At 40.2% G+C, this 21,714-nt stretch overlaps 2 protein-coding genes across 11 annotated transcripts in view; one reads left to right on the forward strand and one right to left on the reverse strand.

The window, feature by feature from the left end:
* ERP44 (endoplasmic reticulum protein 44) overlaps positions 1-8,195 on the reverse strand; it is a 51,277-nt gene extending 43,082 nt beyond the window's left edge. Inside the window, exon 1 of the mRNA XM_051812798.1 lies at positions 7,990-8,195. Within this exon, the coding sequence (XP_051668758.1) occupies positions 7,990-8,046 (57 nt within the window). The 5' untranslated portion in view covers positions 8,047-8,195. The remainder of the gene's footprint in view (positions 1-7,989) is intronic.
* Positions 8,196-8,266: 71 nt separating this feature from the next.
* Positions 8,267-21,714, forward strand: part of INVS (inversin) — a 95,192-nt gene continuing 81,744 nt past the window's right edge. For 3 of the 10 annotated variants that reach the window (XM_051812692.1, XM_051812690.1, XM_051812689.1), the window contains exons 1-3: positions 8,268-8,373; positions 12,619-12,788; positions 19,014-19,180. In XM_051812692.1, the coding sequence (XP_051668652.1) occupies positions 12,683-12,788; positions 19,014-19,180 (273 nt within the window). In that variant the 5' untranslated portion in view covers positions 8,268-8,373; positions 12,619-12,682. Of the gene's footprint in view, positions 8,374-12,618; positions 12,789-14,057; positions 15,091-15,854; positions 15,926-19,013; positions 19,181-21,714 lie in introns of those variants that run through there. The other 7 variants (XM_051812688.1, XM_051812687.1, XM_051812693.1 and 4 more) reach the window with 5 other exon arrangements.

Raw genomic sequence — 21,714 nt, forward strand, 5'->3', positions numbered from 1 at the left:
AGCTACGGAAAACAGCAAAACACTATCACAGCTGTTGTTTTCTTTTTCAAGACCATTGGAACAGGCACCTATTCCTTGCCTTTCAAAATACTTCCTTGCAGAGTTCCTAATGGACAAGTTCTCTCCATGTTTATGTCCAATTGCCATATGAATCTGCTTGGAGACAAAATATAAGCTTTACTGCCAGTTATCTTACAACAAAGATTAAACTGCTCCTCTTCTCTCCCTTTCACAAATCTATGAAAATAAACCCCCAAAAACCTGACATCCTTACAGACTTTTTTTTTTGGATGCACCTCAATGAAACACACAAGAAACATGCAAGAATCACTGATGCCAGACAAGACAGAAGACATGCTGAAAGCAAAAAGCATGCCAAGGAAACAGGTCATTTACTAAACTCTGTTTCTAGAGCCCTAACTTCTGCTCAGGTTCCTTTTCATGAATACCATTTAAAATGCAGAGTTTCAGTCATTAAAGAAATCTAAGCCACAGAGAAGTATCTTTCTTTGAAACTGAATGCAGTAAAACATGGAACTGAAATCTCCCTGTTAGTTAGCATATCCTTCATTTTGGCCCCAAAGCAAAGCAGCTGGGAGACTCCAACACATAAAATGTGATAATTTATGTCTTCCAGGAAACAAGCCATTGGACTTCCAGTGTTTCACTTCATTGCTGCTGCTAATGAAACTTTCATATATAGGCCACCAATGACTAGGGCTCACACTAAATCCCATCTATAATCTACTACGAAACTTATTTTTAATTAAAAAAATAGTACCTTACAGAACCACTGAATACACTCAGGTCTTAATAACAATTCAGGCCACTCATAGAACATGGCTCTGAAAGCCAAAAGGGCCCACAAGAGCCTGCTGAGCTTCAAGGACCACCTCACTGGAGCACGGAAACAATCCACTTCACTGCGCAGAAAGTTGTATGGCAGAATTTCTGGATGAGTTTAAAAACAGAAAAAAAGGAAGTACACAGAAGGTAGAGGTAAGCAAATAAATACTTGGCAGGAGTAGAGAAACACTGCTTGAGCAGGCAACAGTCCAAGCTCAGCTGGAGCTGAGAGAAGGATGTTAAGGGTAACACAGAAGGTTTCTACGGGTATGCTGGCAACAAAAGAAGACTAAGAAAATCGTAGGCCTGCTGCTCAACTACTAAGGAAAGTGCACGGAAGAGGCTTAGACACTCAATAATGTCTTTGATTTTCTACTGATGAGGCCTGAGCCTGCTAGTAGAGAACCTGGGAAAAGAAGCATTACCCATGTGAGCAGAAGACCAAGTTCGAAAGCTCTTAAGCAAACTGGACGTACACACAGCCACAGAACCAGACCAAACGTATTTTCCTGGTCATCAGGAGAATTATGGAGACTAATTTTCTTTCTAGAAGCCACATCCATCCAACATATATTTGGAATAAGTAAATCAATCTGACTGTTTCCTGTAGCAAGCCATTTAGCTCTGTAAATGAGAGAGGAGTACTGGACATTGTTCACCTTGACTTTAGCAAGCTTCTAACACAGTGTCTCAAAGTATCCTTAGACCAAAACTGGCCACACATGAACTAAATAAGTGAACTATAAAGTGAGTGACACAGCAGCTGAACTGCCGAGCTCAAAGGGCTGTAACTAAAGACATCATGTCTCAGTGGCCTCTAATGGAGTTTCTCCAGATCAATTTTGAGTGTAAAGTTTGTCTTTGCCTATAACCAGAATGATTCAACAGACCACTCTCTCAGCAGCTTCCTGAGAATATGCAACTTGGTGAAGTAGTTTATAAGCTAGACAGGAGATCTGCTATTCAGACAGACCTCACAACTGACTGGAGAAATGGTCTGACAGAAACCTTGTAAAGTTCAACAAAGGCAAAGTCCTGCATCTCGGGTGGAATAATGCCATACAGGCTGGGAGCCAATCAGACAGAAAAACAGCTTTGCAGAAAAGGTCTTGAGGAGCAAGGTAAAGAGGAGTCAGCAGCATGACCCTTGCAGCAAAGACAACTGCATACTGGGCTGTGTTATCAGAAGTGTAGCCAGCAGACCAAGGGAAGTGATTCCTGCCTTTTAGTTGGCACTTGTGTGACCGCATCTGAAGGATTCTGTCCAGTTTTTGGACTGTCTGTACAAGACATTAACATGTGGAAGCGAAGTCCAGCAAGTGGCTACAAAGGTAAGTAGTGATGAGAGAAGAGGTTATACAAGGAGAGGCAGAGACAGCTGCATTTGTTCAGTCTTAAGAGGAGGAAGTTATTACTGCTGCTACCAGTGACCTAATCAGAGGTTATAGAGAAGGCAGAGCCAGACTCTTCTCAAAGATGCAGTGATGGGACAAGAGGCAATCTTGTACACAATCTACATCCCCAAATAGATTTTTCAGAGAAAACTTTCAACAAGGTTTTGATCCAACACTAAAACAGGTGCCCAGGGAAGTCACAGAACCTCCATCCTTGGATATACAAGATGACTGGAAAAAACCCTGAGCGATCCCATCTAAGTTAGTTTTCAATTGAGCAGGGAGGAAGACCAGATGACTTTTCGAGGTCCCTTCCCATTTAAATGATCAAACCTCTAGTGGCAGAACTCTACAACTTGATCCAATCAGGTAAATACGGTTGGACTCAATACTCCTCTCCATCAAAGCTTCCTTGCTAAAGCCAAACTAGCAGGTCAAGAAAAAAAGGCTGGAAGAAAACTAGAACGCTTACCACACTAAAAATAGATGAACAAGGAGATTTACTGTGTTCAGCAGAAACCTTGTGCTGCATATTCAACTACCTGGGAACCAGTTACTTGCTGAAGGTACGCACCAAGCACCTGCCTTTAGATAACCTCGTAGGATGCTCTGTCCTCACTGCTTTCACTGTTTCACAATCCCTGTATGGTTTGAGATACAGGTCACTGCACTTTGCATTATGCTTAGTGCCATGGCAGCCAACAAGATAATGTTTTTGTTCTATCAGCTGCACAAAGAGCAGGTCTTGTGGATCACTGCCAGATTAAAGGGATTTTTGCATGCATGTGAAAGAGCTTACAGGTTTGGTTCCTTTCTAGAAGAGGCTGCAAGTCACAGGTACTTTTCTGGAGGAGACAGTAGTGGAACTTTGGACATGTTTTAATGGCATGAATGGCTCTGAGCTTTAAAGGGTCTATTATCAGAGTAGTCAGTTTCACAGTAGTAGCATATATGAAAATAGGAAAAATTATGGAATTCTTTTGCATTATACCTTGTTGCTTTTTGGAAGGCATTTTTTGTAATCACCAGAGAATAATTTAATATGTACAGAGTCCTGCAGCTGGTTTGGAGAAACACAGCATCCTCAACCAGCAGTGAAAAAAACATTCTGAGTTAGTGTTTAGTATACCAATAACTTGACAGAATAACTCTTAACAATGTAAAATGAAATACCTGAGAGACAGCAAATTTAAAAATAAAATTAAAGTTTATCAAACTTCTAAAATCCCATTTATGAACTTTTTTTTTAATTAGACTACATCAGCAGTTGATATTACTAACAGTTTTGAATTGCATGTGTTCTGCCAATGGTTAGGACGCTTCCAATGAAGGAAGACATATCACGGAGAAAGAAAGGGTAAGGCAGAACTCTCAAAGGAAATTTGATCTCACTTTATTTCCTAATTCTCTACAGTGAACCTGCCCTCCTCTACTTCTCTGGGAAGTTTTCTCCAGTTTGGAGTTTTGGAAGAAAATACTCCTTAGGCACTGATATCTACATCCTATGTTGCTTCTCCTTACATTCCCAAATGTTACTATGTTTCCTCCTCTATATCACTAGAGAACTCACTCTCAAATGGGACAGAGGGAACAACGAACAAGTTATTGCTAATGCATCCAAACCTCACTCTATTATTGAAGCACCTATTCTTGAACGTACCTCTAGACTCTCCTGAAGAGATTTTGAAGAAGGGCTGGTGAAAAATTTACAGAATAGCTGTACACTTGCCTTTTGCACGAGACAATTCCCTCCCTTTAAGCAAACAAAATACCTGGAATCTATACAAGTGAGCCTGCAAGGTAAACAATTGCTTCTCCTGAATAGCAGCTTATAATCCTAAAGTATTTAAAAAAAAATACGTTTGATTAAAACACATAGGATGTGGTAATTCTACTTTCTTGATAAAGCAATAAGAGGACCAGTCTTTTGCTTAAGAAAGCAGTCCTGCAAAAAAGCCCACAAAAAACCAACCAAACAAGAAACAAAGCACATTATGGATGAGAACAGTAAGGATATCAAAAGATATCAAATGGAGTGTGCCACCACAGTGTTCTTCAGCCATTAGCAACAGCCTCTGACATCTTACTGTCAATAACTCATTTATGCATTTTCCAGCATTGTCCAAGTCTTCTCTTTGAAGAAAAAGTTCAGTTTCTTCTCTCTTTGCTCCTGAGCACTCCAAAAAGGAAACGCCCATCATATAGCATAGCAAGCAGAATGCAAGTTGTCTTCACAAGAATGCAAGACTTCTCTGCTTCCTCTCCCCAACCTAGGGAAAGTTCCTCAGTTAACTACTATACCACTGCTTAGAGACCATGACAGGTGATGGACAACTCAGAAATCCCATGCTACTCTTGGAGGGAATCCCTTCCATTGTATAAGGCTCAGTGGCCTAAATTTTGCCTTTAACTACAATCTTTGACTAATGCTCAAATTCAGAATATAATATTTTGAGCAGGATTTCCAACTATAAAATTTGGGGTTTAATACAAATGTGGAGAGAGGTAAATGCACAGAAATATGCTCTATACATAAATTGTGTAGAGTGTTCAATTTCTCTTTGGGCAACTTACTACACATTTAACATTATGCTAAAAGACATAATTCTATTTCATTTTATTTTCACTGCTTAGGTACTTGGTGCCATGTTAACAAGACATGAAAGGCAGTGGCAGTAAAACAAGAAACAGAAATAGTACCCCTATAGGTTTTTTCCAGTTAGAGAACTTCCCCTTTCATTCCCCTCACTATCAGTTGGTGGTTTCCTCTAGTCCCAGCTATTGCTCAGGGATACTGCAGGAAACTCTCAGTGAAGCACCGAGCAATATGACAAATGCCTTTCAAATATAAGCAAAAGCAGCATGTGCAAGAGTGTCTCATTCTAGAACTTTCTTTATAGGCAAAGTATACCTGACTGCAAGTACAGGCAAACACACAGAACGATTGGTTAGAGCAAAGCCAAAGAACCACACCTTGCCTTAGAGGAAAATATGATGAGCCACTCTCCCATCAGCATTTATTCCACTGTCTTGGTTTCATCTTAAAGGTCTGTCATGCCCAGTATTAAGCAACATACCAACATGGTAGAAACATCTTAATCTACAAGGGCCCACATGACATTACTACGCATCTCTTATGCCAGTCTTGGAAACAGCTGCACAAGACCCTCTACAGCCTGTGCTGTGTGCTGCTTGCCCCTCCACTCAGCTTGTGAGGCAGGGGTCATGCCAGCCTGTACCTCCCCTGTCCTCTTTTCAACCTCCAGTAGCCCAGTTCAACGCTAGCAACGTGAGGCCGAAAAGCTGGAAGGGCAAAGAGTTGTGCTGGGACTGGCAGGTATCAGTGAGACCAGGAAAGAAGAATATTAGTGAAACCCAACAAAGGCCCTCTAAAATTTTAGTGATCTCCCACTGTCAAACTTCTTTAGACAAGAGAACTTCTTTTGATACTGACATTGTATCTTTTCTTCTTTTTGCAGCATTTTAAATCTCTATCTAGAAAAGAAATATGCTTATCCAAGAGTCTGGAAATGTAAAGAATTTCTGTTGACTTCACTGCTATTACTAAGCAAGACCAGCTTTGTAAGCTGTTTTCAGAGCTACATATCATTGTGTGTTTTGTTCTAGGACCCGCTGATGTAACACTAACAACTCACATCCACAAAATATGCCATGCTCAAAGAGGTTTTTCTATATGGTATATCCTTTTGACGTGGAGCAGAAGGCCAAGATCACAATTGCATTGTTGGACTTATGTATCCATGGCAGTTGATAAAAAGAAAAACAAAGTTACCAGAACGTTAAAGCCAATCTGATACACCTTATCAGAGTCTCTGAGTGCCAAAAGAAAACAAACAGCAACTTCTACAACGTTTTTCAGCCATCTTAAAGAAAATGGGTCCCCTCCCACTCCCAGTCTGCTCAGGACAACTTTCACAAAACTCTTAACAAATCTACTAAAAGGAATGATTCACTGGCTTGACTCATGTAACTAGGCATCTTACAACACAGGGCCATGGCTGACATGATGCTGAATAGGGACACAGATAACATTATACCAAATTATATTTTTTTAAAAACAACGCTGACGTGCATTCTTAGGGTTTTGTGCATATGGTTCTTTTAAATCACATTAGAAATGAGTTTAAATGACCCATACTCAAAGAAACAGCAAATAAAATACAGACAAGTTTCAGATCACAGCCATTTCCTATTTTTTTCTGTTGGCAAACGTAACTCTAAATGATGCATATTAAATCAGCATTGACTAACTGTGCCACTAAGAAAGAAAAATGCTTTCATTAACTCACGAATGCTTTTTCAAACTTGTACTTGCTCATTTAAATGGCACTTTTAAACAGTACACACTCTTTGATTTTGCTCATTAGTCTCTGTATTTAAAATAATATTGCAAATCAATCTAGCACCCAAGCAACAATATTTTAACACACAGATGTCACTGAAAAGTATTAGGTTCTTTCTTTAGTCTCCCATATAGTCATACAGTGAGCTTACACATTATAAATAGGCATCTATATATAAACATTTCAAATGCGCTTTTTTCAAACTCTACCAATCATGTATATTTACCAAGCCTGAAATGACAGCAAATTTGTAATAATCTAACCAGATCTTATCCAGGTAGAAGTGCACATAATGAGTACTTGTACTGTTTGTTAAGTATCTGTCCTCACATTCCTAAGCAATTCATTCATTAGCAGTTATATTACTATGTGCTCCTCTTTGGACCCCCAAAGCTCTATCTACCTTTACCTCCATTTATTCCCTAATTTTCTGGCCAGTTTTCTTCACCCAAATGCTTAAAATAGATCGGTTAAACAAATTAGTATCTTAAGAGAAAAATCCTATTCAAATTTATTCACACCAGTCACCTGTAGTTCTACAAGTCACTTATGCTATGAAAGGTCCAGAATCTGGCCCAATACAAGTCTGGAAAAGCAAGAATCACTACATATACTTGTCAAAAAAAAAAAAAAAAGACCGAGTATAACACAGCCAACTTATCTCCACAGAACACAGACATCAGTGATTGCATTTGTGTACGTGCAAAGCCAGAAGGTGGCTTAGGTCATGCATGTAATGCCAGCCTAAAAAAAAAATAAATAAATCAAAAAATGCTGTAGTCTAACAACTAGAGATCACAGGGTCAATTAGGTTGGAAAGGACTCCTGAGATCATCGGTCCAACCTATGACCAAACACCACCATGTGAACTAGACTACGGCACTGAGTGCCACATCCAGTGCTTCCTTGAACAACTCCAGGGACAGTGACTCCACCACCTCCCTAGGCAGCCCATTCTAATGTCTAATCACCCCTTCTGTGAAGAAATTCCTCCTAATGTCCTCCCCTGGCGCAGCTTAAGACCACGTCCTCTCGTCATGTCGCCAGTTGCCTGGGAGGAGAGGCCGACCCCCACCTGGCCACAACCTCCTTCCAGGTGGCTGCAAAGCGGCCCTACCACGGCCATTCCCCCGGGGTCCCGCACCCGAGGGGCCGAGGCGAGGCCCCTGCCCCGGGCCCGGCCCCACCCCGGGCGCGCAGCCTATCGGCCTCGGCCACACCGCCGGGGCCGCCGCGGCGCCGCTCCTCCCTCCCCTCCCCCGCCCAGCAGGTGCCGCCGGCCGGGAAGGAGCGAGCGAGGGACGGGAGAGCCCCGAGCGGGGCCCGCCGGCCACCCCAGCCGGCGCGGGGGAAGGGAAGGGCAGCGGGGAGCCGGCGGCTTTTACCAGGAGGAGCAGGAGGCAGCCAGGGTCAGGCAGGAGCGGGAAGATGGCGGGTCTCATGGTAGATCAGGCGCCCGGCAGGGAGCGGGGAGAAGCGCGGCTCCCACTCTCCGCGGCGGTGGCGGCGGCTCCTCCACTTCCCCCCGTCGCCAGGAAACACCCGGGCAAGTTCCACCGCGGGGCCCCGCGCTCCGCCGCGCGCTCCCGGGGCACGCCGGGATCCGTAGTTCCGGGAAGGGGAGGGCGAGGAGGAGGAGAGGGAAAGAAGGGAAGGAGGAGTGGGGAGGGAGAGCGGAAGGAGGCGCAGGTCCCAGAACGCACCGGGGCTGCCCGAGGGGCGGTGCCGGGGGGCGGTGGCGGCGCGATGAGGAGGCGGGCGGGGTGGAGGTGAGTTACGGGGCGCAGCTGCAGCGCGGGATGGGACGGGGCAGCGAAGGAGGGAGGGAAGGAAATAAGGCAGGCAGGGTTAACCCTTCCCGCCTTGGGGTGTGTGTGTGTGTGGGGGGGGTGTCCCCTGGTACCGCATCCTTTTCCGCTCTGGATCGGGCGCTGGGGCTCCTTATGGGTCCCCACTGCCCCGTTCCTGCGAGCCCGCAGCGTTTCTTCGGGATCCCGCCTTGTTCCATCAGCCGCTGGGACTGGGGACGCGGGTTTAGCTGTAGGGAATACGAGGAGGGGTATTTGGGCGCTGTGCGCGTTGTGATCCTCGCGCTCTCGGAGTTCGGGAAGCAACTTTCTTCCGTTTGGAAGTCTGTGTGTGAGGGGACAGAGCGGCTGGTGGGAGGGTTGGGAAACTTCAGCTGAAGTGGAGCGTCATTGTTGATGTTTATCCTTAGACGCTTCAACAGATTTATTCTGGCGCTTCCTCAGTTGTAAATTCTGAAAGTGAAGAACGCCCGAAATTCGGGGCTTCGCCCTCTTCCAGTAAAACTTCGGACCTTACAGAATACATACGTGCTTTGAGACCTCGCAGAGCTGTCTCGAAAAGATCATGGAAAGCTGCGCTTTGCATTTGTCACATTTCCAGTATGTACACGAGTGTAAGGAGGGAAACAGGGCGTAACGCCATTTAAAAGAAAGTCCTGTACATCAGCTTTTTCCAGGTCAAGCCTGACTCTGTTTCAGAGCCTGACAGGCTCTGACTTTATGCGTCACCCCGCAAAAGTCTTGTGGCCTGTCGGTTGCATAAGCTGAAAACACACACACACACAAATCGTGTAGTTTTTTATAGTCTGAAATTGAAACTTGGCTTTAATCAGTTCTGCTATGACTACCTTAAGAACTTGTGCTCTTCCATCTGTAGAATGCATGTTTTATCTTCTGAATTAACTCACATTTGAAAGATCTTTGATATTTTTTCGCAGCTCCTTCTTCACTTCGAAACTGTATCAGTAAAATTTGATAGAGTGATCATGTTTAAATTTTAACAACCTCGTGTTTTGCTGAATAGAAAAATTATGTAATTCTGGTTATCTGTGTAATCCAAAGTAGACTTCCTATAGTTTGGTACGAAATTTCCTATACCTGAAGAAGTCTTGCTGTCCTTATGAATATCCTTTCATGTCAGGTGATTTGACAAGGCTAATATTTTTCTACATGTTAGCCTAAAGAAGAAAAGTGAATTATTTACCTCATTCTGGTGATATGATGTATATTTCAGATATTGTAAATTATGTAACTTTTTATAAGCAGATCTTGTACTCATTTCTTTATTTTTATTGAATAAATGCCTCTTTTTTAGTTAATGAGGGTCTTTATCAAACAACTCTTCGACACAGCAATTCATCTGTTTGTCATATACATGAGAGAAATATCTGAGGAACGTTACATATTTTCCTTTTATAGTTCCTCTTAATATTTCAAAACTTCTCTGGTGCAGAATTGGCTCCTTCAATGGAGTTATGATACTGTACTGGGAATTGCTGTAGAGATAATGGGTTGCTTCTCTCACGTGTATGATTACTGATCCTTTAGGCAGATGGGGCTGCTGCTTTCATCTGGAAATCATGATCATCTTTCATTATCAATTCTCTTCTGTATGCAGTCAGTTTTACGTAAAAATTACTCTTGATATAATTAGGATACTTCTGATGGTTTACTAAGTTCTTCAGTATTTGCTGAATTTTACACTGCTGCCTCTGGATGTTTCATATTTTAGTTTAGTTGTTTGTGGAAAGGTAAAATGTAAAGAAAATGGAGGAACTAGTTAGTAAAGTCCCCTGGAAAAATGGTTTTGAAGGTACTGGAATCCATCAGTTCTGCTCACTTTTTAAACACCACCTCCTAAGGGCACAGGAGCAGGCAATTCCAGAATGTTGTAAGTCAAGCAGACTGTCAGGCTGGCTTAGCTGAGCAGGGATCTTCTTTTGGAGCTAAGGCAAAAAAAAGGGTGTGTGCCCAGTGGAAGCAAGGTCAGGTGACACGGGAGAAATTCAGAGATGCCCCTTGCTGCTGTAGGGAGAAAATTTGTGTGCCCAAAGCTCAACTGGAGTTGACCTGTCCAGAGATGTGGGGGACAATAAAAAGGGGTTTTTTTAAATACATGGTTAGCAAAAGGAAGCACAGAAATAAGATCAGCCAGTTACGAGGATGATCACCTTACAAACAGGGACATGCACAAGACAAAGATGTTTAATGCTTGCTTTACTTCAGTGTTCACCACTGATGACAGGCTAAAGGGATCCCAGTGCCCTGAGCTGGAGGACCATGATGATGAGAATTATGTGCTCCCAGTTGACCCTGAACTTGTGTGGGATCTGCTGCTCCATGTGGATCCCTGTAAGTTTATGGCATCTGATGGGATTCATTTGAGAATCCTCAAAGAGCTGGCTGCTATCACCATCAGGCCTGTCTCAATGATTTTTGAGCGGTCTTGGGAATCTGGAGAGGTCCAGATGACTGTGGAGAGGTCCCAGTTGACTGTGTGCTGACTAACATTGTCCCACTTTCAAGAAGTGCAAGAGGGATGACCCTGGAAACTACAGGCCTGTCAGTCTCACATCAGTGACTGGTAAAATTATAAAGAAATTATTCTGGCAGTTATTGAAAAACACCTGAAGGACAGTGCAGTTGTCGATCACAACCAGCACAGATCTGCAAGAGGAAAGTCCTGCTTGTCAAACTTAATTTCCTTTTATGACAAGGTAACCCACCTAGTTGACCAAGGGAAGCCAACTCATGTAATCTTAATTTGGATTTCAGTAAAGCTTTCAGTACTATCTCTGACAAGATCCTTCTGGACAAAATGTCCAGCACACAGCTGGATAAACACATCATGAGGTGGGTGAGCACTTGGGTCACAGGTCAGCATAAAGGAATAATTAGTGGGGTAACATCAGGCTGGTGACCTGTCACTAGTGGGGCTCCACAGGGCTCCATCCTCACCCCAGTGCTCTTCAACATCTTCATTAATGACTTGGATGTAAGACTTAAAGAAATACTAAACAAGGTTTGGTGACAAATACTAAACTGGGAGGAGGTGTTGACTCTCTCGAAGGCAGGGAGGTCCTGCAGAGAGACCTCAACAAATTAGGGGACTAGGCAGTCACCAACCATATAAAGTTCAACAAGGGCAAATGCAAGACTCTGCACTTGGGGCAAGGCAACCCTGGATGTATGTACAGATTCGGAAATGAGATGCTGGAAAGCAGTGCAATGGAAAGGGACCTGTGGGGTCCTGGTTGATACCAGGTTGAATATGAGTCAGTAGTGCGCTGGCAGCCAGGAGGGCCAACCGTGTCCTGGGGGGCATCAGGCAAAGCATCACCAGTCAACTGAGGGAGGGGATTGTCCTGCTCTGCTCTGCACTGGGGCAGCCTCACCTTGATTATTGTGTGCAGTTTTGGGCACTGCAATATAAGAAAGACATGAAGCTATTAATGTCCAAAGGAGGGCAACAAAGATGGTGAATGGCCTTGAAGGGAAGCCGTATGAGAGGAGTGGTTGACGTCACTTGATCTGTTCAGCCTGGAGAAGAGAAAACTGAGGGGGGACCTCATTGCAGTCTACAACTTCCTCGTGAGGGGAAGAGGGAGGGCAGACGCTGATCTCTCTGGTGACCAGTGACAAGACCCAAGGCCTGAAGTTGTATTAGGGGAGATTTAGGTTGGATATTAGAAAGAGGTTTTTCACCCAAGGGGTGGTTGGGCACTGGAACAGGCTTCCCAGGGAAGTGGTCACAGCACCAAAGTTGACAGAGTTTAAGAAGCATTTGGACAATACTCTCTGGCACATGGTGTGATTCTTGGGGCTGTCCCTGTGCAGAGCCAGGAGCTGGACTTTGATGATCCCAACTTCCAAGTCAGGATATTCTGTGATTCTATACTGGAGGAGTATAACAAGTTGATACTTGATAGCAGACTTCAATGGGTATTGAACTGAAGCGTGCATGCCAACACTGAAGAATGGTATGTTAGGTTTGTAGATAAACACTACCCTATTTGCAGACTTTTGCAAAGCTTATTGACTGAAATTTATGTTTAAGACAAGGAAACTACAATATATGTATCTTCTTAACGTAGGCTTTTTTTTTCTGGTGAATTTTGGCTGGAGGTAGATTTAATCCACAGTTATTTTAATGACTCCTTGTGAAATTAATTCTGGTTTATTGTTGCGGTTTTGTTTTTCTTCTAGAGCTGAATTCCTACAAAAAATGTTGGTGGTGCAGATCTGACCTATGGTAATACCTTGAAAGAGTATGAATATTTCAGCAAACTGCCTCTTCAGTGGTTCCTCCTTAGCATCTGAAGTGCATGCTGCTGCTGTTAATGGAGATAAGAGTACCCTCCAAAAGCTAATAGCAGGTAATTGTTTTCATTGTAGATGCATTTGGATTACTTTAAAACTGAAGCTTTTTGGGTTTGACTTGCGGCTCTGATCATTAAGATACATTTTAATTTCTTGATTATATGTATTTCTAGAATAAATGTAGTCCTGAAAATATGACTCATTTTTCTTACTTTTTATTACCTCTTTCCTTTGACTGGTACTTCTGTGTGAAGTAAAATAGAAAGTAGGTAAGTGATACAACCAGAAGAGTTATTCAGGACTCCTCTTTCAGGGAATTTGAAATTCTGGAGAAGTGCTTTGTGCCAAAATATTTTGGCTGCAAATCCTTATTTTTGGAATTGCTTTTGTGGAAAATTAGATTAACTTGTGTTTATAGAAAATTTATTATGGTTAATGAAGTCTTGTCAATGCACAGTATTTCTGAACAAAATGAGCCAGCTGTATGCATTACTTTAATTCTGATAGACTGACAGTATTTCTCAAGTCAAAGTAAAGGTAAAGGTAGAGTCTAGTCCTACTGAATCTGAAGTAAAAAGAAATTCCTCTCCATTAAAAAGCCCAGTATTTTGCATTTCCTGTTTAGGAATGGTATGACATTTCAGGTTGGTAATTTTCAAAAGCAGTATATATTTGGTGTTCCAAAACCAGTTGAATATATTTGGAAGACTGCCATGTGATAGATGAAGATGTTGATTTTTTCAGAGTTTCTGATTAAATGCATTTCCAGTTGATACTGTGGAAATTTTATTTGCTCAGCCTTTTTTGGAAAATGCTATTCCTTGAGCTTAGTAAGGGCAAAGGACAGTGCAATAATAAGAAACTTAGTCTGTGTTTGTGCAATTAGCTGTCAGTTTTAATGGGTGTAAAGGATTTAATGGTAATTATGTTAAACCAGAGTCAAATTTCTTTATGTATCTTCTGCTCACCTGTGTTGAAGACATGACAGTAAGCTGTGTGGATCTTCATCTAAGCACTATAGAAAGCAGTAAGTGGTTCTCCTTTACAAGGTCTATATAATTTTCTCATAAGGTAACTAGAAGTGATTTGACTCAAACATGAACAAATTTGAGGGAACTGACTGTATAGAAGCTCCACCGGTGGAGTTGGGCCTTCAACTTTATTTTGTCATATAATGGCTCAAACATATCCTGTTTGCATTTAATGCTATCTCTTCGTTCTTTTATAGAACATTTTGTAAACAGCAGATGAGCAGCTGATATGGAGATGCTTCTAGAAATCTGTGGGATTTAACTACGAAGTAGCTTTAAATACCTGGGTTTTTAAAAAAACCTTCTGCCTTCATGTGGAGGTGGAAAAAAATCTGAACTTTCAAATTTTGGCTAACAATCAGAAGCAACAGAGTTTTTGCTAACTTTGGAGTGTTTTTATTAATCTCACAGCCAAAAGATGTATTTTTGAAAACACAAAGGAAAAAGTAAGTACTTTTATTGTGTTGCTGATACATTTTGTCAAATATACCACAAAACAGCCATTAGAACCAGATAAGGAAATCACTATTCTTTTAGTGATGATTATGCAGCAACAAAATAAAAATGCTCTGTTTAATTTTTACATGGGAGAGAAAACTGCAGAATCCTTCCAGACTTTGGTAAAATAGCAAAATTTGGCTTTTCTGCTTTGCTGTGTTTTGACAGGATATGACACAGACCTTACTTTTGCCAGAACAGGACCAAAAAAAAGTAAAAAGTATTGCCTAGCAGAAGAAGAATGCATCAGAGTAATATTTTTAGCTGTTTACCAGTCACTGTTGGAAGTATAACTTGATGCCAGAAGCAAATTGAGCAATTGGTGCTATTCACTGAATTTCATGACTGCACTCAGCAGCAGCAACTAATTCAGGACAGTACTTCAGTGTTTGGTGTGCTGTATATGCTGGATGCCTTTACAACATTTTCCTAACAGAGCCAAGCTTTGCATCTTGGTTACATAGCTAGTGGTATATGCAACAACATAAAGTCTGACTTTCTTTTTCTTTTAGGGAGCATTTTTTAACCCCTAGATTCGCTATTGCTTTCTTCTTTGTGCTTTCCCTATTCAGTTACTAACATAGGAGAGGTGTAGAGGCTGGCTAAGCAATCTCTTAGAGCAGCCCCTCTAACCTGTTTCGCAGTTTTCTCCCATATGTAGCTTGATGGAGCCTGTGTGACTGTGTACAAACATGTATGTTCTATTTGGATATAATTATGAGTATGGATGAATATTAAAGGAACAGGTGCTTGAAATAATACAGGGTGTTCTGGATACTGTGTTCCTTTTGACATCCTGTGCCAGAAAGAGGCACAGACAGAATCAAAGGTAAGCAGAAAATTTAGTTTGAGAAAGGGGACTTTGGAACAAAGTATCTCTGTATGTTAACCGCTGCTGGTGCTAAATTGCAGGACTTTCTAAACAGCCTATGGGTTAAATGCTGTAAAGTACAGTACATGCCAAGTGTTAATTGTATAACCAAGATTCTAACAAAAGTGTGCTAATTGTTTGCATTGCATAAGTTATCTCGTACTGTATCACATTGTTTTAGAATTGTGTGTTCTTAGGCTTTGGGGAAAGCTCACAGCATTTTCTTTCTTATGTTTTATACAACACCAAACATGTCTTTAATTAACAGTTCTTCAGTATTAAAACCCATCTGGGTGATTTTAATCCTAGGCAAAAAGAGAGCAAAAGTTAATTTTGTGTTTGAAGGATCATTTTGCATTTGACAGTTTTATGTAGAGTTTTGGGAAGATGCCTCTAATTGTTTTAATTGTTTATAAGAACACAATTATGTTTATAATAGTCATTATACTGAAGTGTCTGTTCAGTCCAACTCCTCATTCTGAAACCCTTATCATGCATTGCTTGCACACAAATGCTTCTAAATCTCTGATGTGGTGTTTCATTGTAAATGTTAACTAAATTATGGGTTACAAATATGCAGTTGCATACTATTGTTTGATTCTCCTCTCTGCTTCTCTCTTCCCTGTTCTGCGATGTGGGAGGTTGAATAAAACTCAAATCAGATATTGCAGAAAGCAAGATTCTTGCAAGTAACAAGAGGTGGTCTGTCTTTTAATAATTAGGCAGAATTCATATCATCCTGCTGCCCTTTCTCTGATATGATTGCTCACATAGAGTGCGAGAAAGTGATGAGGTAAGAATATGAGAGTTAAATTTTGGAATTGGGCCACTTGATTCCGTGTTGTTCATGACCTCAGTTGGCAACAAGCTTATGGAATGCATATTCTAGTGGGGTGAGGACATTGATTCTGAAAGGGGAGGGATCAAATGAAATTCCTTTCTTAGTCAGGTATGTGAAGAGAATTTATTTTTGCTGAAGCACATTTTATGTGCACTAATATGTACCTAAACTTTTGAAGGCTGCCTGGGCTTTCTTGATTGCAGAAAATAATAATTTACTGAAGCCGTGAAGTCCAAAAGCTGTTGTAGTTAGTGTATTTCATGAACTTAGTCCCCCTTATACAGTGGCTCCTAGTCCTTGTCTTGTCTCTTAGCCTGAGAGCAGAGACACCCTTTTAGGGAAATGCCCATAGGACTTTCATAGTTCTAAGGGCCTTACAGGGTACTGTAAACAAAAGGAATAATAAAACAAGAAAAAACCTACTGCTAGCTGGAAATACTTTCTTTTCCTTAAAAACCAATGCAGGAGCTTCAGGCAAATTGCTGGCAGCAAGTTTTGAAGGTCTTACTCATTTTTCACTCAGATTGTGAACAGTCATGGAAACTGCTTGTCATCAGCTACATCACTTTATGGGAGCTGTAAATGAAAATAGATGTTTGTTGCTCTACTTAGTTGGGTTGCAGTTGAGCTTTAGGCCATTTTTGCTTGTCTTTTGCTTATCCATTTCTTTCTTTTAGTCTCTACATTTTTATATATATCCTCTGACATTATATCTAACAGAAAGAGAACTGGAATTTGAGGGAGAGGTACTGTTTTTGCACATTGAGGATTTAAGAACCATTGTTATCCGAGCATAAACCAGGTGCATGTGTCTTATTGGGAGAAATAAATGTTAGTGTATTTCTCTTAAAAATATATTTGAGTGTGCAAGTCCCATCAGGTTCAACAAATTGAAGACACTATTGAGGTTATGTTAACACTGAGCAGTGAAATGTGGTTTAGTGATGTCTAAATTACCACATCAAACTAATACTGGAAGAGAACCTGACTTTACTTAGCTAATTAGAGAAACTGGCTTGTTGGCTGGGAGCAGTGACATGTTAAATTATGCTTTGGACCTCAGTATCTGTATGTTGGTGCACAGGGCTGCAGGGTTGGTCATAACCAGTTTTGATGTTTCTGTACTGTGCTCTGTTGAATGGAAAAAGCTCTTATTGTTAGCTGAAATACTGAGGTGTAAGGCAGCTTCACAAAAGGTACATACAACTTTTTAAATACTTTTTTTTAATAGTAGAAGAAAGAATTATCTTGAAACTGCATCTGATTTGCAATGAAATTTTAATACTGTGAAATGAAAGTCTAGCAATGTTTTTACAAATTAGGGAAAATAAAGAATTTTGGATTCCCTCTGTTTAACTCAATGTTGTATTTTGAATTATTTCCTAATGAGCATGGAATTAACAAAAATGAAAGCACTTCCTATGAAGAATCTAAAAATGAGTGTGAAGAGTAAACTCCATGCTTGTGGTGTGAAGTGAATGCAAAAGCACTTAGCAAAAGAAAAAGTCTAGGGGAGCCAAAGAGAAGTAAGCAGGCTAAACAGTGTGAAGGTGGATATTAGAAAGCAAAAAGGTGATCAAAAAACAACCTATGTCTGAGAAAGGTAGATTCAGGTCAGTAAAAGTCTTTGTTCTTCTTTTTTTTTTAAAAGTAATTTGCTAGAGGCATGAAAATTAGTTATAAAACTGGTGAAACTATGGATTGTCAAGGTGAAGTGACAGTCCCAGAAGACAACACAATGGGTAAAGAACAAAAAAGATTTTTCTATATCTATGTCACAGAGGAGTTCAGAAATGTTCTTAAACTGCTTTTTGCAGAGCAAAAGGAATTTTCTCAATGCAAATCACAATTTCAAGGCAAGAGAAAGTGTTATGGAATGAATCATGCGATTGACATGGTACTCAATCTAGTTTTAAGGAACTAAGAAATGGAGTGAGCAAGTAAATGATCGTTGTAACTGGCAGTATCCTACTTAACAGTGTTTTTTGTTAGAGGCTTGGTTGGTGGGGAATGAATTTTAATTCTTGATAGTCCCCTTGATTCATTTTTAATCTGCTTGATTCTTCCGCTGGGTGAATCAATAGAAATGATAATTAAGAGTACAATTACTGGATATGTAGATAAGTATAAAATGCTGGGGGAGAGCAAAGACTGTCTGTAAAGAAGCATGTTTTTCTGGAGTGCTTTTGAAGCATCAACAGTTATGCAGACAGAGGAATAATTAAAAAGCAAAACTAACTTACCTGTAAAATTCAATGTTCCTTGAGTAATAGTAGACAACATTGCTACGTGGCAGATCTGGAAGGTCAGGATGCATAGGGTAGTTGATACACATGAAGTTAAAGATCCTAATCTTTATGTGGTGACTTGATAGAAATATGAAACTTTATAATGAAAGTGACTCTTAGGGAATATTTTTTGTGTCTGTGAATAAGAATAGTGTTTTGATTTTTTTTTATTAGGATGTCAGATTTCTTATTCAGCTTAATTACTGCCTACTAACTTTATCATTTCAAGAAAGCTTGTGAAGTATTTTCGTAGTTTCCATATTGTAAGGCACCCTAAAGTAAATAATGGTATTGATGTAATATTGACATTTATGCTTTTAAAATAAACATTGCTGTGAGTAGACTTCAAAGCTTCTTTTAGTTACAGTGTTTACAAGTTTCAGAAGGACTGTTTGGTTTATGTGCTGTTGTTATTATTTAAACTAGTCTTTGCAGCCAAGATCTGTGTAATTATTTAAAAATTATTTATAATTATGCCACTGCAGAATGTTACTGGTAGTAGGTGTGTTTATGGCACTAATGTTTTCTGAATGTACTTTCTTCTGTAAATACATTTTTGAAGTGTTCTGTAAATGTCAGTAACTCCGAGTTTGTCATATACTCCACTGTTTTGTTCACCCTGTTCATATGATAAGATACCTCCTAATCATATTATAATAAGCTACCTTTTTAATAAAAAAGTACTAATTTTAGTTAGATACTGATAGACTTAACTGTTTGAAGTGAGCTTTTGGTTTGGTTTTGTCTTTTAGGAAACTCTGAGCTGAAAGATAAAGAGGACCAATTTGGAAGAACTCCGCTTATGTACTGTGTCTTGGCTGACAGGCTGGACTGTGCAGAGGCATTGCTGAAGGCTGGAGCCGATGTTAATAGAGCTGATCGTAGCCGAAGAACTGCTCTCCATCTTGCTGCACAAAAGGTAATTTCCTTACAAGCACTCAGCTGTTGTATAAACTTATGACTTTCACAGCAGGTATGAGGTGGGTTGACCCTAGCTGGACACCAGGTACCCAGCAAAGCCACTCTGTCACTCCCCTCCTCAGCTGAACAAGGGAGAGAAAATGTAATAAAAGACTCATGGACTGAGATAAGGGTAGGGAGAGATACCTCACTAGTTACTGCCATGGGCAAAAATCGAGAAAAATGAATTTAATTTCTTACCAATAAAATCAGAGTAGTATAATGAGATATAAACCCAAATCTTAGAAACATCTCCACTCTCCTTCCTTCTTCCGGGGCTTAACTTCACTCCTGAATTCTCTACCTCGTCCCCCAGCCAGCAATGCAGGGGGACCAGGAATAGGGTTTGCAGTCAGTTCATCACGTGTTGTAAATCTCTGGAGAGTTATTTGTTATTTTTTAATGGGTTTACTCAGTGTATTTGTAGCTGTCTGCAGAGACAGTATAAGGCATTGCTGTTATAAGAATTTGTACGTTCTAGGAAAAATAGTCCTTGTCTATTTTGGGATAGCCAGTTCTAAGTAAAGACTAAATTTTGTACACTGTGATAGTCCTTAGGATTTTACCATTAATTCAGTGGATATAAGGCCAAAGACTGTTAATTACCAGTGTTATGTTTGAGAATTTGTATATTCGTGGGGTATGGATATGTCATGTCTTGGGATATGGAATACCAAATCATTTTCAGGTCCAGGAGGGAAATACATTACTGTCTGTTTTTCCTTCTACAGTCTTAATCTATAACACTGTTCAGTTACATTGTTCTACCGAAGAAGTGTTAAAGGAAGTATTCAACAACAAAATAAAAGGTCATTTAAAGTATAGCTTCAGAGCTGCAAGAAATTTTGAGTTTGTTTAGGGCTAGGGGAAGTGTCCACAGTCATTGGAAAATGAGCAAACTGCTGATGGGACAAGATAAAAAAAAAAGGGAGGGTGAGTTTGTCTAGCTAATCAAGACATTTGAGTTCATAAACTGTGAAAAAGACTACACAGAGAAGGTTAAAAATTCAAACTAAAAGGAACAGGCTTTTATTTACTATTTTACTTTTTATAGTATGTTTAGAACTGTAACTGCTCAAAAATTAAAGTTGTTTTGACTGTGTAAGCTGTGTCGTTTGGTACCAGTTAGAGTGCCTGCCGTGATTTTTATAGCAAACCATTTTGATTTATAGTATCTTGCCACCTGTTCATAATCATAAAGGAGCAATTAAATAGAGAACCGCTTGGGAAGATAATAATAAGGTGATATTCTCCAGGTACACTTGCATGGGAGTCCACAGGGACTGTGTGGTCTGTGTTAGTGCATCAGTTATTGAGAAATGAAGAGTTCATCTAATATTTTAAGTTTACAAATTTCTTAGGTAAAAACATTAACTATTAAAAACTAGCGTGAATGCATTCTTGAAATGTGTGTAGTAATGCACAATATTACTTGGCTGACACCATTATTAGCTACAGTAGGTTGTAGCTGACTTGAAATGGGCAAATTCATCTACTTGGTTACATACCGCTACACCCTGATGAAATATTTCAGTCATCCGGTGTACCAGGGTTGACTTCATGTTTCTAAGTAACCAGCTTACTGTGAATGTTGTTGTTTCAAAGATAGGTATTTCATAAACATGACAATGTCAGAGACTTAAGAAATTGCTGTAATGTGCTATACTTGTCTGGTGTTCATACAGGCTTTTTGATTTTATGATGTGATAGACGCATGAACATTTTAATCATATTAAAAACCTAATCTTGAAAATTACATTTTTCCCCACGTTTTTAAAATACATTTTAGTATGTTAAAACAATATAAATTCTTTTTTAAATCTTCGTCTGACTGTTCATATTGTGGGTATGTGTATTGCAGCAGTTCAAGGCAAGAGATATTTTGCCTCGGCATAGTATCCGTTGGCTGCATGTGCTCTCCATTTCCTTTATGCCTTGCTGCAATTCTGAGGGTTCCTTTTGTACCATGGGATACTTGGACCTTTCTTAGATGTATTTTCAGTTGACAGTGCAGATGAAAAAGTAGGTACATGGTGTTTTAGCAGTAGATTTTATGTAGCCACACACTTACTTGAGTGATGTACTACGTAGATGTGATTCACCCCGTAGTCAGGTAAGCACTTGTAGCACTGTAGTGCTGGGGGGCTTAAAGTGGTCAGGAAACAGCCCTTGTGGCTGCTTTTCATTTGCCTCACTTAGCTGTCCTTTAAAATGGTAATCTGTGTCTTCTGAGCAGTTACTTGCTGTTGATGTCAGCTTATGAAATTAACATTTCATGTGTGTAAAATTTTATCTTTAGTCTTTCCATATTAACATTTTAAGATCTACGTTTCTGTCATGAATGTGTTCTGAAAGACATATAAAGTTAAAATTCAAAGCAACTTCATGTTTCATGCAGTTTTGGCTGTTTAAATAATGTTTTGTATTCTTCTTATTTCTCACTGATACTATTGTTTTATATTCTTTTTTTCCCCCCAAAGTAAAAGAAAAATT

The sequence above is a fragment of the Manacus candei genome, unplaced genomic scaffold (genome assembly GCF_025592945.1).
Source record: "Manacus candei isolate 608988 ecotype Guabito, Panama unplaced genomic scaffold, ASM2559294v1 h1tg000088l, whole genome shotgun sequence".
NCBI classification, from domain to species: domain Eukaryota; kingdom Metazoa; phylum Chordata; class Aves; order Passeriformes; family Pipridae; genus Manacus; species Manacus candei.